Source organism: Schistocerca cancellata, chromosome 2 (genome assembly GCF_023864275.1).
Source record: "Schistocerca cancellata isolate TAMUIC-IGC-003103 chromosome 2, iqSchCanc2.1, whole genome shotgun sequence".
NCBI lineage: Eukaryota > Metazoa > Arthropoda > Insecta > Orthoptera > Acrididae > Schistocerca > Schistocerca cancellata.
This window is the reverse complement of record NC_064627.1, coordinates 466,974,129-466,992,772: the sequence shown is the minus strand read 5'-3', so window position 1 is coordinate 466,992,772 and position 18,644 is coordinate 466,974,129. Positions and strand designations below refer to the sequence as shown.

The following is an 18,644-nucleotide window of genomic DNA, read 5'->3' as shown; positions in this document are numbered from 1 at the left end:
CTGGCTAGGGTGAAGGCATGTTTGCGGAGGGAATGTAAATAAAACTTAATGGGGTCGTTGTGGGGGTGTTGTGAGGGTGACATGGTATTAGGTGGAAAGTGTAACATGAGGTTGAAATGAAAATGAAAATAACTGGAGAAAGTAACTGGAGATCTGTTGTGAAAAAAGGTGAAAAAGTGTTGGTTTGAGATGAGCTATGTTGATCCTTGGCTGAACTTAGGTTGGGGAACAATGATGGGTACAAAGGTTAGGTAGTTGTGTTGCCGCCAAAACACGTTAAAGGATGGTGAACCGCTCCCGGGATTGGAATGACTCCTCGCACACACACACACACACACATATCCATCCGCATATACACAGACACAAGCAGACATTTGTAAAGGCCTTTACAAATGTCTGCTTGTGTCTGTGTATATGTGGATGGATATGACAAGCAGACATTTGTAAAGGCCTTTACAAATGTCTGCTTGTGTCTGTGTATATGCGGATGGATATGTGTGTGTGTGTGTGTGTGTGTGTGTGTGTGTGTGTGTGTATACCTGTCCTTTTTTCCCCCTAAGGTAAGTCTTTCCGCTCCCGGGATTGGAATGACTCCTTACCCTCTCCCTTAAAACCCAAATCCTTTAGTCTTTCCCTCTCCTTCCCTCTTTCCTGATGAGGCAACCGTTGGTTGCGAAAGCTAGAATTTTGTGTGTATGTTTGTGTTTGTTTGTGTGTCTATCGACCTGCCAGCGCTTTTGTTTAGTATCTGTTGATAACCATGCAAGTTTCTAGTGTCTGTAAATGATTATCTTTGCTAGTATTTACTTTTGTTTCACTGAAGCAGTTTGTTCATGTGTTACTGGATGTTTGTTGCCCAAGTGCTACATATATTTGTGGAAGTACATATCCTTTAGTGTGCAATAAGTACAAACTATGCCTCGCATAAAGAAATTCAGTAAAAGGAAATTCCGTGGTAACCAGTTCACAAAAAAAACAAGCCATGCTGTGTAAAGTAACCTATGTTATCAGTTCTTCTGGGAAGAAACTCCCACATGGTATGCCTCCTGATGATTCAAATTTTTGTGTTAACAATGATGCTGTTTGTAATGGATTTGTTGTTGTTGATGTGGGCGTCTTATCTTCTTTGATAAAGGAAGTGGAGAAATGTAAACAATATGATGATGTAGGCTGCCTGGAAATAACTGAACGACAAAGTAGCAAACGCCAAAATTAGTTGTTCTGTGTAGATCCTGCGATAAATTTACCCCGAAAATGACTTTGAACATTGTACATAATTCATATGATGTGAATTTGAAGTTAGTATTGCAGTGCGTACAATAGGAAAAGGAAAAATGGCTGCTCAAACGTTTTGTGGTTTGATGGACCTTCCTCCTTCTCCCAGTAGGTTCAGCAAGTACATAAAAATACTTTTAGGTGCCTTGATGATTATGTCCAAACCATCTAGTTGAAGAAACAGGGACGTTGCTGTTGCACTTGATGGGACATGGCAACATTGAAGACATCTTTCCTTGAATTGTGTTGTAAGTGCTACTTCTCTGGAGAATGGAAAAGTTATTGATGTCGAGTGCTTGTCTAAGTACTGCCACACCTGCCATGGTAACGCTGAAGGACATATTGAACATCAATCAGTATTCTAAGAATTATGATGGTTACAATGGAAGTATGGAGTGTAATGGAGCTCTTTAACATATTTCAGAGGTCGGTGCCCATTTATGACATTAGTTATATGGAGTACGTAGGTGATGGGGACTCGAAAGCTTTCAATAAAATTAATAAGTTCAATGTTTATGGTGATACCTTGATAACAAAACTGGAGTGTTGTGGACATGTGCAAAAGAGGATAGGTGCTAGATTGAGAAAGCTATGGGAGAAATGAAAGGAAAGTTGCTATCAGATGGAAAATCTCTGTCTGGCTGAGGCAGATTGTCAGAAACTGAAATAGACCTCCTTCAGAGTTATTATGGATTGGCCATTAGACAAACTGCACCTCTGAATGATGTCACAGCAATGAGAAAAGCTGTATGGGCCACCTACTTTCTTAAGTTGTCCACAGATTACCATCCTGCACAAACTTTGCCCTAAAGGAGCAGATTCTTGGTGTGGTTACCAAAAAGCAAAAGAAAGTGGTCAAATGAACCATCAGAAGCATTCTCTTCCTGAGCCTGTTATGAATGAAATAAAACCAATTTTTAGAGACTTGAGTGACAATGTTTTTCTAGTTAATGTCTTCATGGGGGCACTCAGAATACAAATGAAAGTTTCAACCATTGCATATGGGAAAGATTACCCAAGAATGTTTTTGTAGGACTAAATACATTAAAAGTTGGTGTACTAGATGCAGTGATATGTTTCAATGATGGTGTAATAGGAAGGTTGGAAGTCCTGAGAAATTTAGACATAAAATGTGGCTCTAATATGGAAGATAAATTGCTTGCATGTGACATACAACAGATGCATGAAGCTGAAAGATTTGCTCTTCAAGTTACCAAAGAAGCAAGAAGTGCTACAAGGAACGCCAAGACGAAGCTTGAAAATGAAGTAATGCTGCAGGATCAAGACTGTGCTTCAGGAATGTTCTGAAAACGTAATAAACCATGGAATAATGTAGATAGAGAGGTAAAAATTGACACACATGCTTGGAATGACATATGGGTTTTATTAGAACAAAAAAAAAAGTCCAACAGATGGTGCTGGACAGCAAAACGTCAGTGACCGCGCATGACAATCGTGTATAAAAGGAGCTGTAATGAGAGAGAGAATCAGATGCGCCAGCAGTTGCAGCATGTTGACGTTACCTGAAAAGGCACTTTTAGTGAAGCTGTATTATCAGAATGGTGAATGTGCTAGTTCAGCGTTACAATCCTCTCGCCATAGGAAGGGGATTCGAACGGGTAAAGGTCCGTTGACAAATGCAGCTGTGGCGGGTTGTTGAGACGATAGACCCCATAGTGGCTGACCGAGCACAAGGCCTAATGCTGCTGAGACAGTTCAGGAAGAAATGGAGACTGTAGCGGGTTCGTCTATGCACGGGGAAGTCAGCGCTCATGCAGTTGCACGTCGCACCAGCATTTGATACACTACTGTTTGGTTGGCACTGAGGCATACCCTTCGATGCTATCTGTACAAAATCCATCAGCATCATGAACTGTTACCTGGTGATTTAGTGAAGCGGAGGGCATTTGCGGTGTGGGCGTTTCAAAAGGTGGCGGAAGATGACGATTGGTTGAGTAACGTGTTGTGGACCAACGAAGCTCATTTCACGCTCCGAGGGTCTGTCAACGCCCACAACTGCATAATTTGGGCTACCGAAAATCCTAGACCTGTCGTGGAAACCCCATTGCATGACGAGAAAGTCACGGTATGGGTTGGATTTACCACATCTACTATTATTGGGCCTTTTTTCTTCGAGGAAATGCGTGTAGTGCAGACAGTTCCATTTGTTTGATTTTTGTCTCCTGAAGAAAGAAGTTCATGAATGGATGAGGTGTGCTGAAGCATTTTTGTCTTCAGAGACGAATCCAATTGCTAAAATGATGATTGTGGGGCTAGACAGTGGTTTGGAGGATTCTGTTCCTATACTGCACAACCCTCACATTACCCTCAATAGTGTAAGAAGTGTCTGAAGTCTGTAAATAATACAAGCCAAAAACGAGAATGACCCAACTCCCTGAAAAATCTGGAAACTGCATGCTCAAGGCATGCTTTGGTACTTGGCCTCCTCCAGACTGCCCTGCAGTGTTTGCCAGAATTTAGAAAAGTCCTGAACCTAGCAAAGAGATCCGGATGCCATCGATCAAGGTCCCTGTCTTCTTCATATATCACAAAGGTGGAGAGGGGGGGGTTGGGAGTTGTACTGTTGTTTGCAATGGGTGCCTGTAACACACATTGATTGTGTGGATACAGTTGCATACCATGTGTATTGACCCAGCTCCCTCAGTTTCCTGCAAAAAGGCAGCACTTAGTTGTTGAGTTATGTATAAGCCATAATTTATTTGTAGTCATCAGCTGATCAGATCTAGAATGTTTTGAGTCTTATGATTGTGGTTGAATATTCATTTGGTGTTGCTATTTGTGTATATTACTTCGACAGACAACTTCCTGTTCTAATATCCTTCCTTGCCGTACCTGGTCTAAGCTTCAAATGACCCTTCAAGATATGGTGGCAGGCTGTACAGTGTACATGAGCTACATTGACATGTCAACAGCTGGAGACAAAGTGCACTCTGTTGAATTAATGTTGCAGGTTTACTTGCACCTCCTTTACACAATTTCATATGGTCAAAAGAGAACTGACATGGTTAATGGTGCAAAATTCTCTTTGAGCAGTCAATAATTTTTCATAAAAATTCTTGTTTGCGGCTCATAATGTATCTCACATTTGTTTCTCTGCTACCAGATCAATTTATGTGACTGTGGTTAGTTCATCTTGGTGGTAATGATGGTCATAATCATAATTACAGTTGTGGCTGAACACATTGTGTAGCCTCTTCGGTTTCATCATCATCAGATTTAACTGCATTCTGGTAACAAGAATCTTATTCTAGCCACCTTAATTTGTGGTTGATCCAAATTGTATGCGTGAAATGAGGAATAACTGGAGATGATGATAAAACTTATAAAATAATAGAGTTGGAGTATAAGAGGGCATAAAATTGTGTCAGCAGACCTTCAGTATTGAAAATCTTGATAGATGTAGGATTCGTCCAAAATTACTGAAATTTGTTGAACTTAACTTTAGCCAACACAGTGTAAAAATTGAATTCAGAGGAGAAACATGGCTTAAGACAGGAAGATGGCATTTCATCAGTGCTGTTCAACTGTGGGTTGGAATATGTGCTGAGAGAAAGATAGGAATATCTAATGAAAGGAAGGTACCACAGTAACCACCCCCACCACCCCCAAAAAAAGGTCAAAATTGTAAGATCCAAAGACAAAATAAATTTTAACTGCTTGAATTCACTGAGGAGCTAGCTCTGTTGTCCAATGACATTCAGGAACTTGACAATGAGTTAAATCGGGAAATACAAGATGGAAATATCCTTCAAGAAAACAAATTACGTTAATGACCCAGCCTTTTGAAAACAAATTGTAACATGAAATTGATATCACAGTCTAAATTAAAAAAATAGGAGTAATCATAGACTATATTCTCAATGAAAAGTCAATGTTGCATAATAAAAGAAACAATGTACCAAGGCTCAGTATATCAGCAAGAAGCCCACAGCAGTAAAGGCCTCTCAATTGCCACAAAATTAAAATATTATAAAACAGTTACAGAATCACGAATAACATGAAAGTGAAACTATTACCAAAACAATGTACACTGCATAAACAGATAGAAAGAACACTAATCAGAATGTGTATAGCCAAAAATAGCAAGCAAACAGATACTAATGATTAGCTTCCTATGTGCAAGAAAATGGAACCAGTAATGAGGATGGTTAGGAACAAATTCTTTACTTTCCTTAGATGTCTAATCAGAATAACAGAAAATGTAATCATTAGGAGAATGATAGATGTCATGGAAAAGTAAAAACTGCGTTAGATGGGTTACAGGAATCAAGGAAGATATGTTATCAGGTAACTACAAATTATAGTAGAAGATTTAAAAAACAAGACAGTCAAAATAAAAAAAATAAAACTCTGAGATGAACAAACCGGTCAGCAAACTAAGGTCAGCAACAGATAATGAGAACTGTAATTTCAGACAGAGAAAGAAAGTTGAGATCTGAGAGAGAGAAATAGTACTGAGGCCAACAGAAAACTGAAAAATCCATTTTATGAACTTGGCTTAACTGGTCCAGTAAAGGCCATTCAACATCAATATTAAGTAAATAAATAAAAGTTATGTATGCCTCAAATTTTATTATTATTATTAATATTGTTGTTAAAATTGTTATAATTTCTTCAGCTTCCATCATTATCATAATATTATTGTAGTTAAACGTTTGCTGCATGTGGTTTCTCATAAGATTAAAAATTATGGAGTAGCTGAAACAATTCTGGGAGATAAACTGCAGCCACATTCCAATGAAGAAACAGTTTGCCAGAGAGTTTGCAGACTATGAGTGACTGAATGATCCAGAAAACTAAGCTAAATTTAGTAGGAAAATGTATCAGGCTCAGTGGCTAAATGTCAGATTACAAATCCCACAAACCAAAAAATATTCTTACCATTATATTTCACCTTTGGCAATGACTTGTACATGTGAAAAATGGTAGGTTGCAATGCGTTTCAGATTCTGTGTTAAACTGGGTGGGCAAGTCTGTCCAAAGGTCAGAGGGAGACACATACCTCCTCCAATCAGATGGTGACTAACAAAGTGCTGCAATGTTCAAACCAATCTTTGTGTTGATGACAGATTTATCTTAATGCTGCATGGCTTTTTGCATACTCAGTAAATAATTTTCATCTAAAGTATGGGGGGGGGGGGGGGGGGGGAGCTGAGAGGACTGCTATTAAGGGGACAAGGACTCATGTCTGGGGTCTGGGGCATGAGTGACACCTTTAGCAAAACTGACCAAGATGGCGAAAAGTTGACAGTCATGCATTATCAAAGTAATTGTTGATGTGTGTACATATTAACTGTATAAGGTTTCAGATAACATTTGTAAATATAAGTTCATCAACAGAATATTCAGTAACTGTGATTCATTTCTTCAACAGACTCAAAAACAAAATAAAATACAGCGACGTGGTGCATCGTATGCTTTGACATCCATAGCATCCTATTTTGGCAAAGATCTCCCTTCCAAGCTTCCTAAGTTGTGGGAATACATTGTGGGAAAGCTGATGGAGGTGATAAATCCAAATCACTTTGGTAAGGACCTCATTTAAACTTTCATACATTGTTTAAATTTATGTTTAATTGTCTGACTTTCTAAGCAAACAAAGAGCACTGAATTATGGTAGATTTTATTGTGTTTTGATGTTAAAGGATCATACTCCTCTTGCATTATTTAAATAGTATTTATTTCAAATTCTGCAAGCACATAAGTAAGAAATGTGGAAACTATAGCCAGGAAGAAAAATCTTTGTGGCTACAAAAGATGGTGTCATAAGTACTTATTACCAGACAGTGTTAGTGGTAAAGCAGCCAGCTGACAGATGTTGAGCATTCAGATGCTACCTTGCGAATCTAGTACAATTTACAATCTGGCAGAGATGAAATGGGACAGTTCCTGTATTGTAGTAACCTTCATCATTGGACTCTTTAAATCACTTAAAAACCCAATTCTTGGGTTTGGATTGACAGTTCTGCAAATGAAATGATAAACAGGGTGCTTATATTTTTATTTATATTGCTATTACCAGTATATGTAGTGTTATTAACTTATTTCTTATATCTGAACACAAGTAATCTGCACGACTTCATTTATCTGTTTTGGCCAAGGCTAGGAAGCTTTTGTGATGATGTGTTTTATTGAGATACTGTAAAAATCATATCAGTTTTGTATTCCCATATTCAGAATTATAGAAGACTGACTTTTTGGATATGGAAATACGGAACTTACACAATTATAGTAGTATCTCGTGAAAATACCAAGGCACAAAAACTTATTATTGGTCATATTCCATGGCTGTGTATCACAACGGAAGGACCACAATTCTTTCATTATGCAAGAAAATGTTAACATTCGCCCACAAAAGCAATTTTTATTGCAAAATGAGGAATGATCATCCCACAGATGAGATCCATAAAATTTTCATTGTTAATTGGTAGACATGGATAACAGAAGAAATCAACTGTTACTTTGATTTGTTTATTATACTGGTATACATCTTGAGTCCCTTACTTTAAGGAATGTAAAGTCATTATGGACAGTCGTCCCCCCCCCCCCCCCCCCCCCTCCCCTCCGGTAGTTGAGTGGTCAGTGCAACAGAATGTCAATCCTAAGGGCCCAGGTTCGATTCCCGGATGGGTCGGAGATTTTCTCCGCTCAGGGACTGGTTGTTGTGTTGTCCTAATCATCATCATTTCATCCCCATCGAGACGCAAGTTGCCGAAGTGGCATCAAATCGAAAGACTTGCGCCCATCGAACGGTGTGCGTGACGGGAGGCCCCAGTCACACGACATTTATTTATTTATAATGGACAACCTGATCTCCAGAATATGAGACCAGTGATTTATCCATTGCTCTGTCGAGATCAAGTGAGTGCAGAAAACTTGGGAGGTCCACAACATGATTTTCGGTGCCTTCGTTTATGAATAAAAGGTAGGTTGCCTTTAACCAACTGTTCATGAACATAGGAAAGTACAGGTTGGAATATCAACAGTTATGAAAAGGATATATTGCTACTCACCATAAAGATGACATGTTGAGTTGCAGACAGGAACAATCAAAAGATTGTTACATATATCAAGCTTACAGCCAGAGCCTTTTTTAGAAAGGAAAACACTCGCACATTTACACAAACAAGCACACCTTAGGCACAGATGACCTCCAACCAGAGTGTGACAAAGACATTGTGCTTGCTTGTGTGAATGCGAGTGCATTTTCCTTTCTCAAGAAGGCTTTGGCTGAAAGCTCAATATGTTAAGTCTTTTCGTTGTGACTGTATGCAGCTCAACGTGTCATCTTTATGGTGAGTAGCAATTTTTCCTTACCATAATTGTTGTTGTTCATGAAAACAGATCTTTCTCAAACTTTAAAATTTAAATGAAAAATTTGTTTATTGTTCTTTCACAGATTCTAAAAATTCTCTGTTTGGTAAGAAGTGTATGAATAAATAAATAGTTTCATTTTTATTTGCAAGGTGCTCCACAACATCCTTGGAAGCAAATGTTGTTGGAACTTAGGTCAGTTTGCATGAGCAGTCTATAAATCTAATATTGTCCTTCCCATTACTATTTGGTGGTCACTAAAAGAAATGTGACCATGGTGGCTGGGACATATCTGGGCGAACATGTAGCCATAGACCTATAATTTTAGCATAGATGGTGTTGGCATATTGCCCATCCAGGTATGACCTTCCAATTTCTGAAAAATCATCACTGGGAAATAGGAAAGATTTTGTTTTATCCAAATTTGCAAACAATGTGATAATGGTGCAAGAGATTCAGAAAATATTAGCAGTCAGTATCTACAAGGCAGCTGAAGAAATTGAGACTACAAAGGAAGCCGCAGTTCAGCCAGATAACATGATTTATAGAATTTGTGGGCCATAAAATCAGTAACTTCATTCTACGTCAAATGCTGTTTTATGTATGTGTTTCTGTTGTGAATTGCTAGACACTTCATCACAGTCACAACTATTATATCACTGTGATTTATTGTGATCAATTATATGTGATATTAGCAGAAAATATTAAAAATGACATTGTGTACAATGGTAAGCTGCTTTTTCAAATTAAGTTAGAGAAACATAATTACTTTTCAATATTCAGAATGTACTTGTGAACAAAAATCATATTCTCAATACTTTCCATATTCTCATTCCACTTCATTAACTTCTGTTGTGAGGACGGGGTGGTTTCTTTGTTACTATTTTGTCTGTGTACTCGCATATGAGCCACATTCTGCAGCATCTGCAGCTTGAACCAGCATGTCTTGTGCATCAATTACATGAGTATCATGGAATTTCTACCTGAAGATGAGAATAGCTAAATTTTCTAAAATCATGAGGCATATTTTTGGCCATTTCATGAGGCGAAATTTCAGTACTGCTAATAAACACTTGTAAAAGTATGTACTAATAATTCCTTTGTTTACCTTCCCCAGTCCATCCCTTTCTCATCCATAATGGTGGAACTATTAATTCTGAAAACTAGAATAGTGTATGTACTTCTATATGTATCTGTTGACAGCACTGAAATATGTCTCCTCTGTGTAATTACTGGCCAGCAGTTCTGTCCCATAATTTGATATTTTTCTCACAAGGAGATCACACAGCAATCAGATTAAGCAGCGTCTAGCAGCTCCCAAAAATTCTTTTCGAGCTTGTTTAACACGCTAATGTAAAATCCATTTTTCAACCGGCTGTGTGGCTCTTTGGTAGAATGCTCGCTTGCCACGTGGATGCCCTACGTTTGATTCCAGGCTGGGGCAAATTTTTAAACAAATATTAAAGTTCTATGAACATGTCTGTGAAGTGTAAAATACATCAAAATGAAAAAAAAAAATGTTTAGTTTGTAATTTTTTTAAAATTTAAGCAACCTTCCTTAACAAATTTTTTATGAAAGATTGGTAATTAAGAATTTGTACTAGCAATGAAAGCTGGATTTTTGTAATTGATATATAATTAGAAATAAGAAGACATTCCTTTTTCATAAAAATGGCAGTTAGATATGTATTAATCAGCATATATTTGATGAATTTTATATTTAAATGATGTAAGAATTCGATAAATAGTAGCCGAAATGAGACTAGATCCAGTAATTACCAGACTGTAGCACTACAGATTTTTTCCACTTGTGTGTATTTTATAACAATGAAAATAATCAGTTTTTTACTATATAATATAATTGGATAGATTAAAAAACCTACACGCTTGCTGCGGCAGGAAAACACAGGTATAATGGTTTTACAGATGCAAGATTTCGGAACCAATGGCTCTTTCTTCCGTCAGAAGGGTTGAAGAGGAAGGAAGAAGGGTGAAGGAAAAAGACTGGAAAGGGGTAGGAAAAGATGTAGAGTTTGAAAAAGCCATTGGCTCTGAAAGCTTGCATAAATAAGACTATTCTCCTGCTGCCACTTGGTGAGTAGATTTTTTATCTATTACATTATATCTATATTTTATGCTTCACGGAAGTGCACATAAAACATGCACCATTGTTTAAAAATTTGTATCGGACAGGAATTGAACCCAGGCTGCCCATGTCGCGGGTGAGCAATCTACCTGCCTGTCAAAATCTGTACCTTACTTTAGGTTGTTAAACACATTCAGAGTACTTCAAAGTTGATTTTCTCAGGAGTTTTTGAGAGTTGCATTTAACTGCTTTCACGATGGATATTTAAGATCTGAATTTCACATACCATAAATATTAAAAAATTACAAAAATCCAATTGCCGCGAAGTCTTCTTAAATTATCTTTTTGATAAAATTGGCTATATTTTATGAAATTTTATGTTGGCCTTCACCAGCCACTGAGATTTATCTACAGGGTCTTATAAAATACACAGACAAATGTTTATTACTTGAGCTTAATATTTGCACATGACGACAATAAACATTTGAAGGTGATTGTTGCTAAGATGATAGAGAGGAGTGGTCCAAAATTGAAATGCTGATCATCAGTGCCAAAAAAAAGAGAGTGTTGTGTTCCTTATTTTTAACAACAACCACAACAGCAGCAATAATGTTAAAGAGACAACATTGTGATATCTTCCATTGGATTAGATTTGTTTGGAAATACTTCATGAGTTGTTAGCTTCGATCAAATAGAAAGACTGCAGAAACCACAATGGTACTGTCTGTACTTTGAATGTTTGCAGTATGCTGTATGAACGGACACAGTTTCGCATTCATCATAACGGGCTGCATCTAAATAAATAAAAACTTCTGGAAATGGGCCTTTTTTTGTAATTGAAGAGATTTTATGTTCTAATGATGGAGTTGAGCAGAATCTTAAAATTATTATAGCAGTTACTCTAATAGTGTTCGATGTGACACAAAACTTCTAGAGTAAACTATTCCGTAAGAAAGTTACCTTACACATCCAAAACACACATGTTTTTCCACTCTACCTTTTTTCAGGTTTCTTACTTAATTTGATTTTATTCTTTTGTAATTATACATCAGTGTTCCAGTATGAAAAAACAGCACCAAATATTCCAAATTATTGGATTTAAATTATGTGGGAAAAAGTGTGTGTTTTATGAAAGTAATTTTTGTAGATATTGATTGTGAGAGTTGACTGACACAGTTTCTGTGTTAGTAGAAAGCCTCAACAATGCTCAACAAAAACAATATGAAACACATGTAACAGGTTGTGTGAAGTTGTTATTGCAATCAGCCCACCACAATCACTGGTTGATTGCTCACTGATGTAGAAATTGAACCTTGAGTATTGCTTGAAACAAATGCTGACATCACTTTTTTGCCTAGAAAGACGGCAGGGGTGCTATTATGAGTAATGGAGAGGATTGTATTATAAAGTGCATTGATGAAAAATTTAGAATTTTTTCATTGCCTGATAGCCAGAAATAGAACAGCTATTTGCAACAACTAAGTACTTCCACAAGAAACAAGTTGATAAGCTGATTCAGGTGAATCATGATGTCGCTTGGCATTAAACTGCTTCAAGAGTATGAATTTCAAATGAACATGTAAGTCACATTATTTTGGTTATGAGACTGAAGGTGTGCATACTACGCTCACAAAAGAATTGTCACAGCAAAACATTTAAATCCAAGTCAGTCATTAGAAAAGCTTTTACAGAAGCAAGGACAGTTGGAACTTGTAATGACACAAAAGTGTTGACATTTCTGTTAGTAATCCTGCTTTTGGTGCAATCACAAGTAATACCTAATTTCACTGTGCATTTAATGGATTATTAATTATTTAATGTTTTTAATTTTCTTTCGAAAGAATTTGATTCTGGTTGGTTTTTATATATGAACACCGCAGCTAACTGGGGTTCATCTGCCACATAGTATAGACTGGGTGCTGCGGCACCTGCCCTACAGACCAGAAATGTTCAGGGGACAAGCTTCATGATGTCTTGTTCTTTTTTTTTTAATGTAGTTAAGTACTCTGGACTGTTTTTCGAGAGTGACTGGAAAACTTATCATAGAAGTAATAAGTCTTTTACATTAGCTCAGTTGAGCAAAAAATGTAATATAAATGGTAAAAATGTGTTGCATATCAGCAAAGATAACTGGGCTGCAGAATACATCATAGTGACAAGGAAAAGAATTGTAATTAATTTTCCTTTTTCAAGTTAATTGCCTTTTCTCAAACTGAGTCCACTGTTTGAAAGAAAATCTCTAGCAAGAGAACCATTATATCTGGTGACCATGAAAGGCCTAAGGGAAAAAAGTTGTCAAAAAAAGAAGCAAGGAGTCAAGACCAGTGATGTTTCAAAGTAATAGCCTCCAATCATATTAGCCAAAAGAAGAATGATTGGAGCCGATACATTTAAAACAGCAGTGGGTGCTGAGAAATATCTTGCATCCATTCCCATATAATTTTTGTCAAACTTATGAGGTCAATAAACACCATGGTTGTCACCAGCTGATGCATTACTGCGTGTGCCAGGACCCCAGCTACCAACTGCTGTCACAAGAGGGAACACAGTTTTTCGGTGTGCAGTAGCAGATTGATGCAGCCAAAATCACTGCTACGGTAGCAGACAATACTGACACTGACCATGAACAGAGGAAGATGATTGTAAAAGTGAACAAGGTCAAATTGAACTACCAGAGAGTGCGTTTGTGAAACTTTGCGTGAAATAACAAGAAGAAGAAAGAAAATTAACTTTCTCTGTTAAAAGCTAATAGCTTCAATAAGATTATACACGACCAGTAATGAATCAGATTAAATTAAAGAAGTGGTAATGGATTTAAACAAAGAATTATGCTTACAGATGTCAGATTAAAGTAAAGAGTTAAATACCAAAATGGGCAGTATTGAAATAAAGAGGTAGGTAGTCAAACTAAAAAATAGAGAACTTGTCAGTTGCATTTTTAGCTTCTAACCAACATAATACAGACAGATTTGCTGAATTAAATGATAGTATGACATAACTTGACAAGTGATTGCAAGTTCGTACTGCATAGTTGAGAGTAGAAAAAAAAAAGACAGTTAAAATTAGATTTGAATACAATTGACAATCAGTTAAACAATTTAAAACTTACATTACAAGAAGAATTGGTTAAAAATAACTTGTTTGAAAGATAACAATTAAAAATATTAAGTTTTTGAGAGTATACTGTGATCTGATAGATAATAATCTACTCACCAAATGGTGGCAGGAAGACACACATTTAAAAGGAGGTTATACTTATGGAACCTCTCAGATCCAGCGGCCGGCCGGTGTGGCCGAGCGGTTCTAGGTGCTTCAGTCTGGAACCGCGCGACCACTACATTTACAGGTTCGAATCCTGCCTCGGGCATGGATGTGTGTGATGTCCTTAGGTTTAAGTAGTTCTAAGTTCTAGGGGACTGATGACCTCAGATGTTAAGTCCCATAGTGCTCAGAGCCATTTGAACCATTTGGATCCAGTGGCTCCTTCTTCTGGCAGAAGAGTTGAAGGGGAAGGAAGAGATACGAAGGAAAAGACTATAGTGGTTTAGGAAAAAGGGGTAGATTTTGGAAAAGTCGCCCAGAAGGAGATCAGGGGTCACCGCTGACTTCCTTCTCATCCCGTCTGGTAAATCTCCCCTGACCCACGGTTCTGGGAGACTTTTCCGAAATCTACCCCTTTTCCTAAACCTCTCCAGTCCTTTTCCTTCATCCCTCTTCCTTCCCCTTCAACCCATCTGCTGGAAGGAGAAGCCACTGACTCCAAAAGCTAGCATAAGTATAACCATCTCTTATTTGTGTCTTTTGCTGCCACCACTTGGTGAGTAGATTTTTATCTATCTGGTTTCATGTTTGAAAGAGGTATTCAACAACAATTAAGAAGTACTCTACACTAAAACAGAAAGTGTCTATTGATGTAAATGCTCAAAGAAAATTACAGTAAAAGGGTTTCTTGGATGTTGCAACTGAGTTGAGGGAAAATAGACAGGAAGTCAAAGCTTTAAAGAAACAGGTGAACTGTAACATCTGCTTGATTAGTGAATCAAAAGAAACATTCCAATAGGAGGATTGTTAGTAAGGAAAGTTTAAATAGAGATTGTAGGACCCACACTATTGATTTTAAATGAAATCTGAGGACTCTGAAAACCAGGGAGAATTAAAAGGGAGTATTATGCCTTCACCCAGAATGAGGTGAATGCAGACAAGTGGTGGGAGGAATTTTGTCTGGATAATGGAAGTTGTCTATCCAACAAGTTTCCATGTTTTTAAGTCTGAAGGAGAAATAAATCCTATTTTCTTTGTACGAACGTTTAAAATAGCCTTTCCCATCAATGCTGGGATAATCAATTTGGATGCAAAGTATCTGAAGGCTGAAGCTGTGTGGAGGTGCCACACAAATTTGTTTTAGTGATAGTGCCTTGAATTGTAACTGTGGAAAGGATAGATTGCTACTCACCATATAGAGGAGGCATTAAATCAGACAGGCACAATGAAAAAACTACTAAAATATTATGCTTTTGGACAGTCCTTCCTAAATAAAGTGTGTGCACTCATTCACACAAACTCAGCTCCACACACATGGCTACCATCTCCAGGCACTGGAGCCCCAACTGTGACTGCATATAAAATGAGCAGCAATATGCCAGGGTGTGTGATGTAGGGGTAAGGAAGAGGCATTGGGTGGAGAGGGGGAGAGATAGCAGGATACTGGTGAGAGAGGTTGTTGTGCTGCCTGTGGGAGTGTGCAAGGACATGATGGGGACAGGATAAGGCTGCGAAGTGCAGTGTTGGAAGGCATGCTTAGAAAGAGGAAAGGGGAGTTCTCCCCATCCTTCTCTCTCTCTCTCCCCCTCCTTTTTCTCTGTGTGTGTCTGCATGTCAAGACCTCTTGTACGTGGTGAGTAGCACTATATCCTTTCCATGTTGTTGTTGTTGTTGTTGTTGTTGTTGTTGTTGTTGTTCGGGGTAATATGTAGAGATAGCTTTGTAGATGATTTCCTTAGGAAGACGACACAACATATTGAGTGAATAGTCTGCTCCATATGATGTTTTCTAATTGGTGAGACATTAGCTACAAATTTGTCTATTAGAGTTGTTAAAAAATTGATGAAACAGTTGGTAAAGAAATGTTTTTACTGTCTGTGGTCCAGCTAATAGGCTTTTGAGGATTACAAACCCCAGTATACTTACACTGATGAGCCAAAACATTATGACCTCCTGCGTAATACCTTGTTTGTCCATCTTTGGAATAAAATATGTCACTGATTCTGCATATCTGGGATCCAACACTCTGTTGATTGCTTTGTGGAGGTATGTTGCGTTAGATGTCTATGCACAGGTCATGTAACTCACATAAATAGCCGCTGATTTACATATGCAGTGAAGGTACCCAATAGCAATCCAGGTGGGTTCTACAGGCTTTACACGAGGCAGATTTGGGCTCTGGGACATGGAAAACAGTCAAGCCATAAGTTTTTCAGTTTCGATTTGAAAGTGCGTGGATTACTGCAAAGATTTTTTTAATTCTTGTGGTATCTTATTGAAAATAGATGCAGAAGTATACTGTACACCTTTCTGCACAAGAGTTGGATTTCTGCTGACTATTAACTGATGCTGCTTATTCTTGGGAATAAGCTGATATTGTTATCAAGAAACGATAGTAAAGAATATGTATATTGAGAGGCCAATGTCAAAGTACCCAGACTAGTGAACAGTGGCCGACAAGAGGTTCAAGAACTTACACCACTTATTGCCCGAACCACCTGTTTCTGAGCCAAAAATATCCTTTTAGAATGGGGAGAGTTACCCCAAAATATAATACAATAACGACATAAGCGAATGAAAATAAGCAAAGTAGACTAATTTTCGTGTTGAACAATCACTTCAGATACTGTTCAGATGGTAAAAATGGCAGCATTAAATCTTTAAACAAGATCCTCAACATGGGATTTCCACAACAGATTACTACCTATTTGAACACCTAGAAATTTGAACTGTTCAATTTCACTAATCATGTGCTCATTCTGTGAAATTAAAAAGTTGGGTTTTGTTGAATTGTGTGCTAGAAACTGTAAAAACTGAGTCTTACTGTGATTTAGTGTTAGTTAATTTTCTACAACCTATGAACTTCTGTCACAAATTGCACTATTTGAAACAGAGCCAATGTGGCACACAACGTCCTTCACTACCAAGCTAGTGTCATCAGCAAACAGAAATATTTTAGAGTTACCTGTAATACCAGAGGACATATCATTTATATAAAATTTATATAAATAAGAAACAAGAGTGGCCCCAACACTGATCCCTGGGGCACCCCTCATTTGATTGTACCCCACACAGACCCCATGTCATAGCAATTCTCAACACTGTGAATAATAACCTGTTGCTTTCTGTTGTTAAAGTAAGAGGTGAACCAATTATGAGCTACTTCCCTTATTCCGTAATGGTCCAACTTCTGGAGCAATATTTTGTGGTCAACACAGACGCCTTAGTTAAATCAAAAAAATATGCCAAGCATTCGAAACCTTTTGTTTAACTCATCCAGTACCTCGCAGAGAAAAGAGAATATAGCATTTTAACTTGTTAAATGACTTCTAAAGCTGAACTGTACATTTGATAGCAAATTATGCGATATAAAATGATCAATTATCCTTACATACACACTCTTTTCAATAACTTTAGCAAAACACTGATGGCATAGAAATAGGTCTAACATTGTCTACATTATCTCTTTCTCCCTTTTTTACTACTGAGTGCTTTAATCGTTCAGGAAACTGACCATTCCTCAAGGAAAAATTACACAAATGGCCAAGTACAGGGCTAACATGTGCAGCACAGTACTTTAATATTCTGCTAGGCACTCCATCATATCATGAGAGTCCTTAGTCTTCAGTGATTTAATTATTGACTCAATCTTGAAAAGGCATTTGCCAAGAGAGTTATATGATTCCCTGTAGAAACTAATTCATTTTAATGTAATTCACCAGTGATGCTCAGAAAATGATTGTTAAATACTGTACATATATCTGATTTATCAGTAACAGAAATATTTTTAATACGAACTGACTTTATGTTGTTGACCTTGTGCTCTGACCAGACACTTCCTTCACAACTGACCATATGGTTTTAATTTTATCCTGTGAATTACCTATTCTATTTGCATACCACATACTCTTTGCCTTCCTAATAACTTTTTTAAGCACCTTACAGTACTGTTTGTGACTACTTCTAACATTTTGATATAATTCCCACTTTGTTCTACATGATACCCTTATCCCACCAGTCAGCCACCCAGGCTGCCTTTTACTGCTAGTACTCCTTTTAGAATGTCCTAATGGAAAGCAACTCTCGAAGAGAATGTGTTAAGGAAAGCATTATATTTGTCATCTATGTTATCGGTGCTATGAACATCCTGCCACTCTTGTTCCTTGACGAGGCTTAAAAAAACTCTCTATCACCATCGGATTAGCTTTCCTCCGTGGTTTGTAATTATATGTGACATTTGTTTGAGTGCAAAAGCCTTTAGAGTTAAAATTTGTGCATCATGGCCTGAAAGGCCATTCACCCTTTTAATAACAGGATGCCCATATAGTAATGAAGAATGAATAAAAATATTGTGTATGGCTGTGCTATTGTTGTCCTGCAGCGTAGTTGGAAGAAACACAGTCTGCATCAGATCATATGAATTTAGGAGATTTACCAACATCCTTTTTCTTGCACAGTCATATACAAAATTAATATTGAAGTTACCACATATAACTAATTGCTCGTACTTCCTATAAAGTGAATCAAGAACCCTCTCTAGCTTGAGCAGAAATGCTCTGATGTCAGAGTTTAGGGGACATATAAACAGCAACTTTTAGAAGTTTAGTTTCACTAAATTCAACTGCTCCTGCACATCATTCAAATATCTGTTCAGTGCAGTGCGGTGATAGGTCTTAGGACTCAAACG

At 37.5% G+C, this 18,644-nt stretch overlaps 1 protein-coding gene across 1 annotated transcript in view; it reads left to right on the top strand.

Annotated features, from left to right (window-relative positions):
* LOC126161983 (TATA-binding protein-associated factor 172) overlaps window positions 1-18,644 on the top strand; it is a 300,940-nt gene that overhangs the window by 133,530 nt on the left and 148,766 nt on the right. Inside the window, exon 21 of the mRNA XM_049918182.1 lies at window positions 6,671-6,824. Coding sequence (XP_049774139.1) covers window positions 6,671-6,824 — 154 coding nt within the window. The remainder of the gene's footprint in view (window positions 1-6,670; window positions 6,825-18,644) is intronic.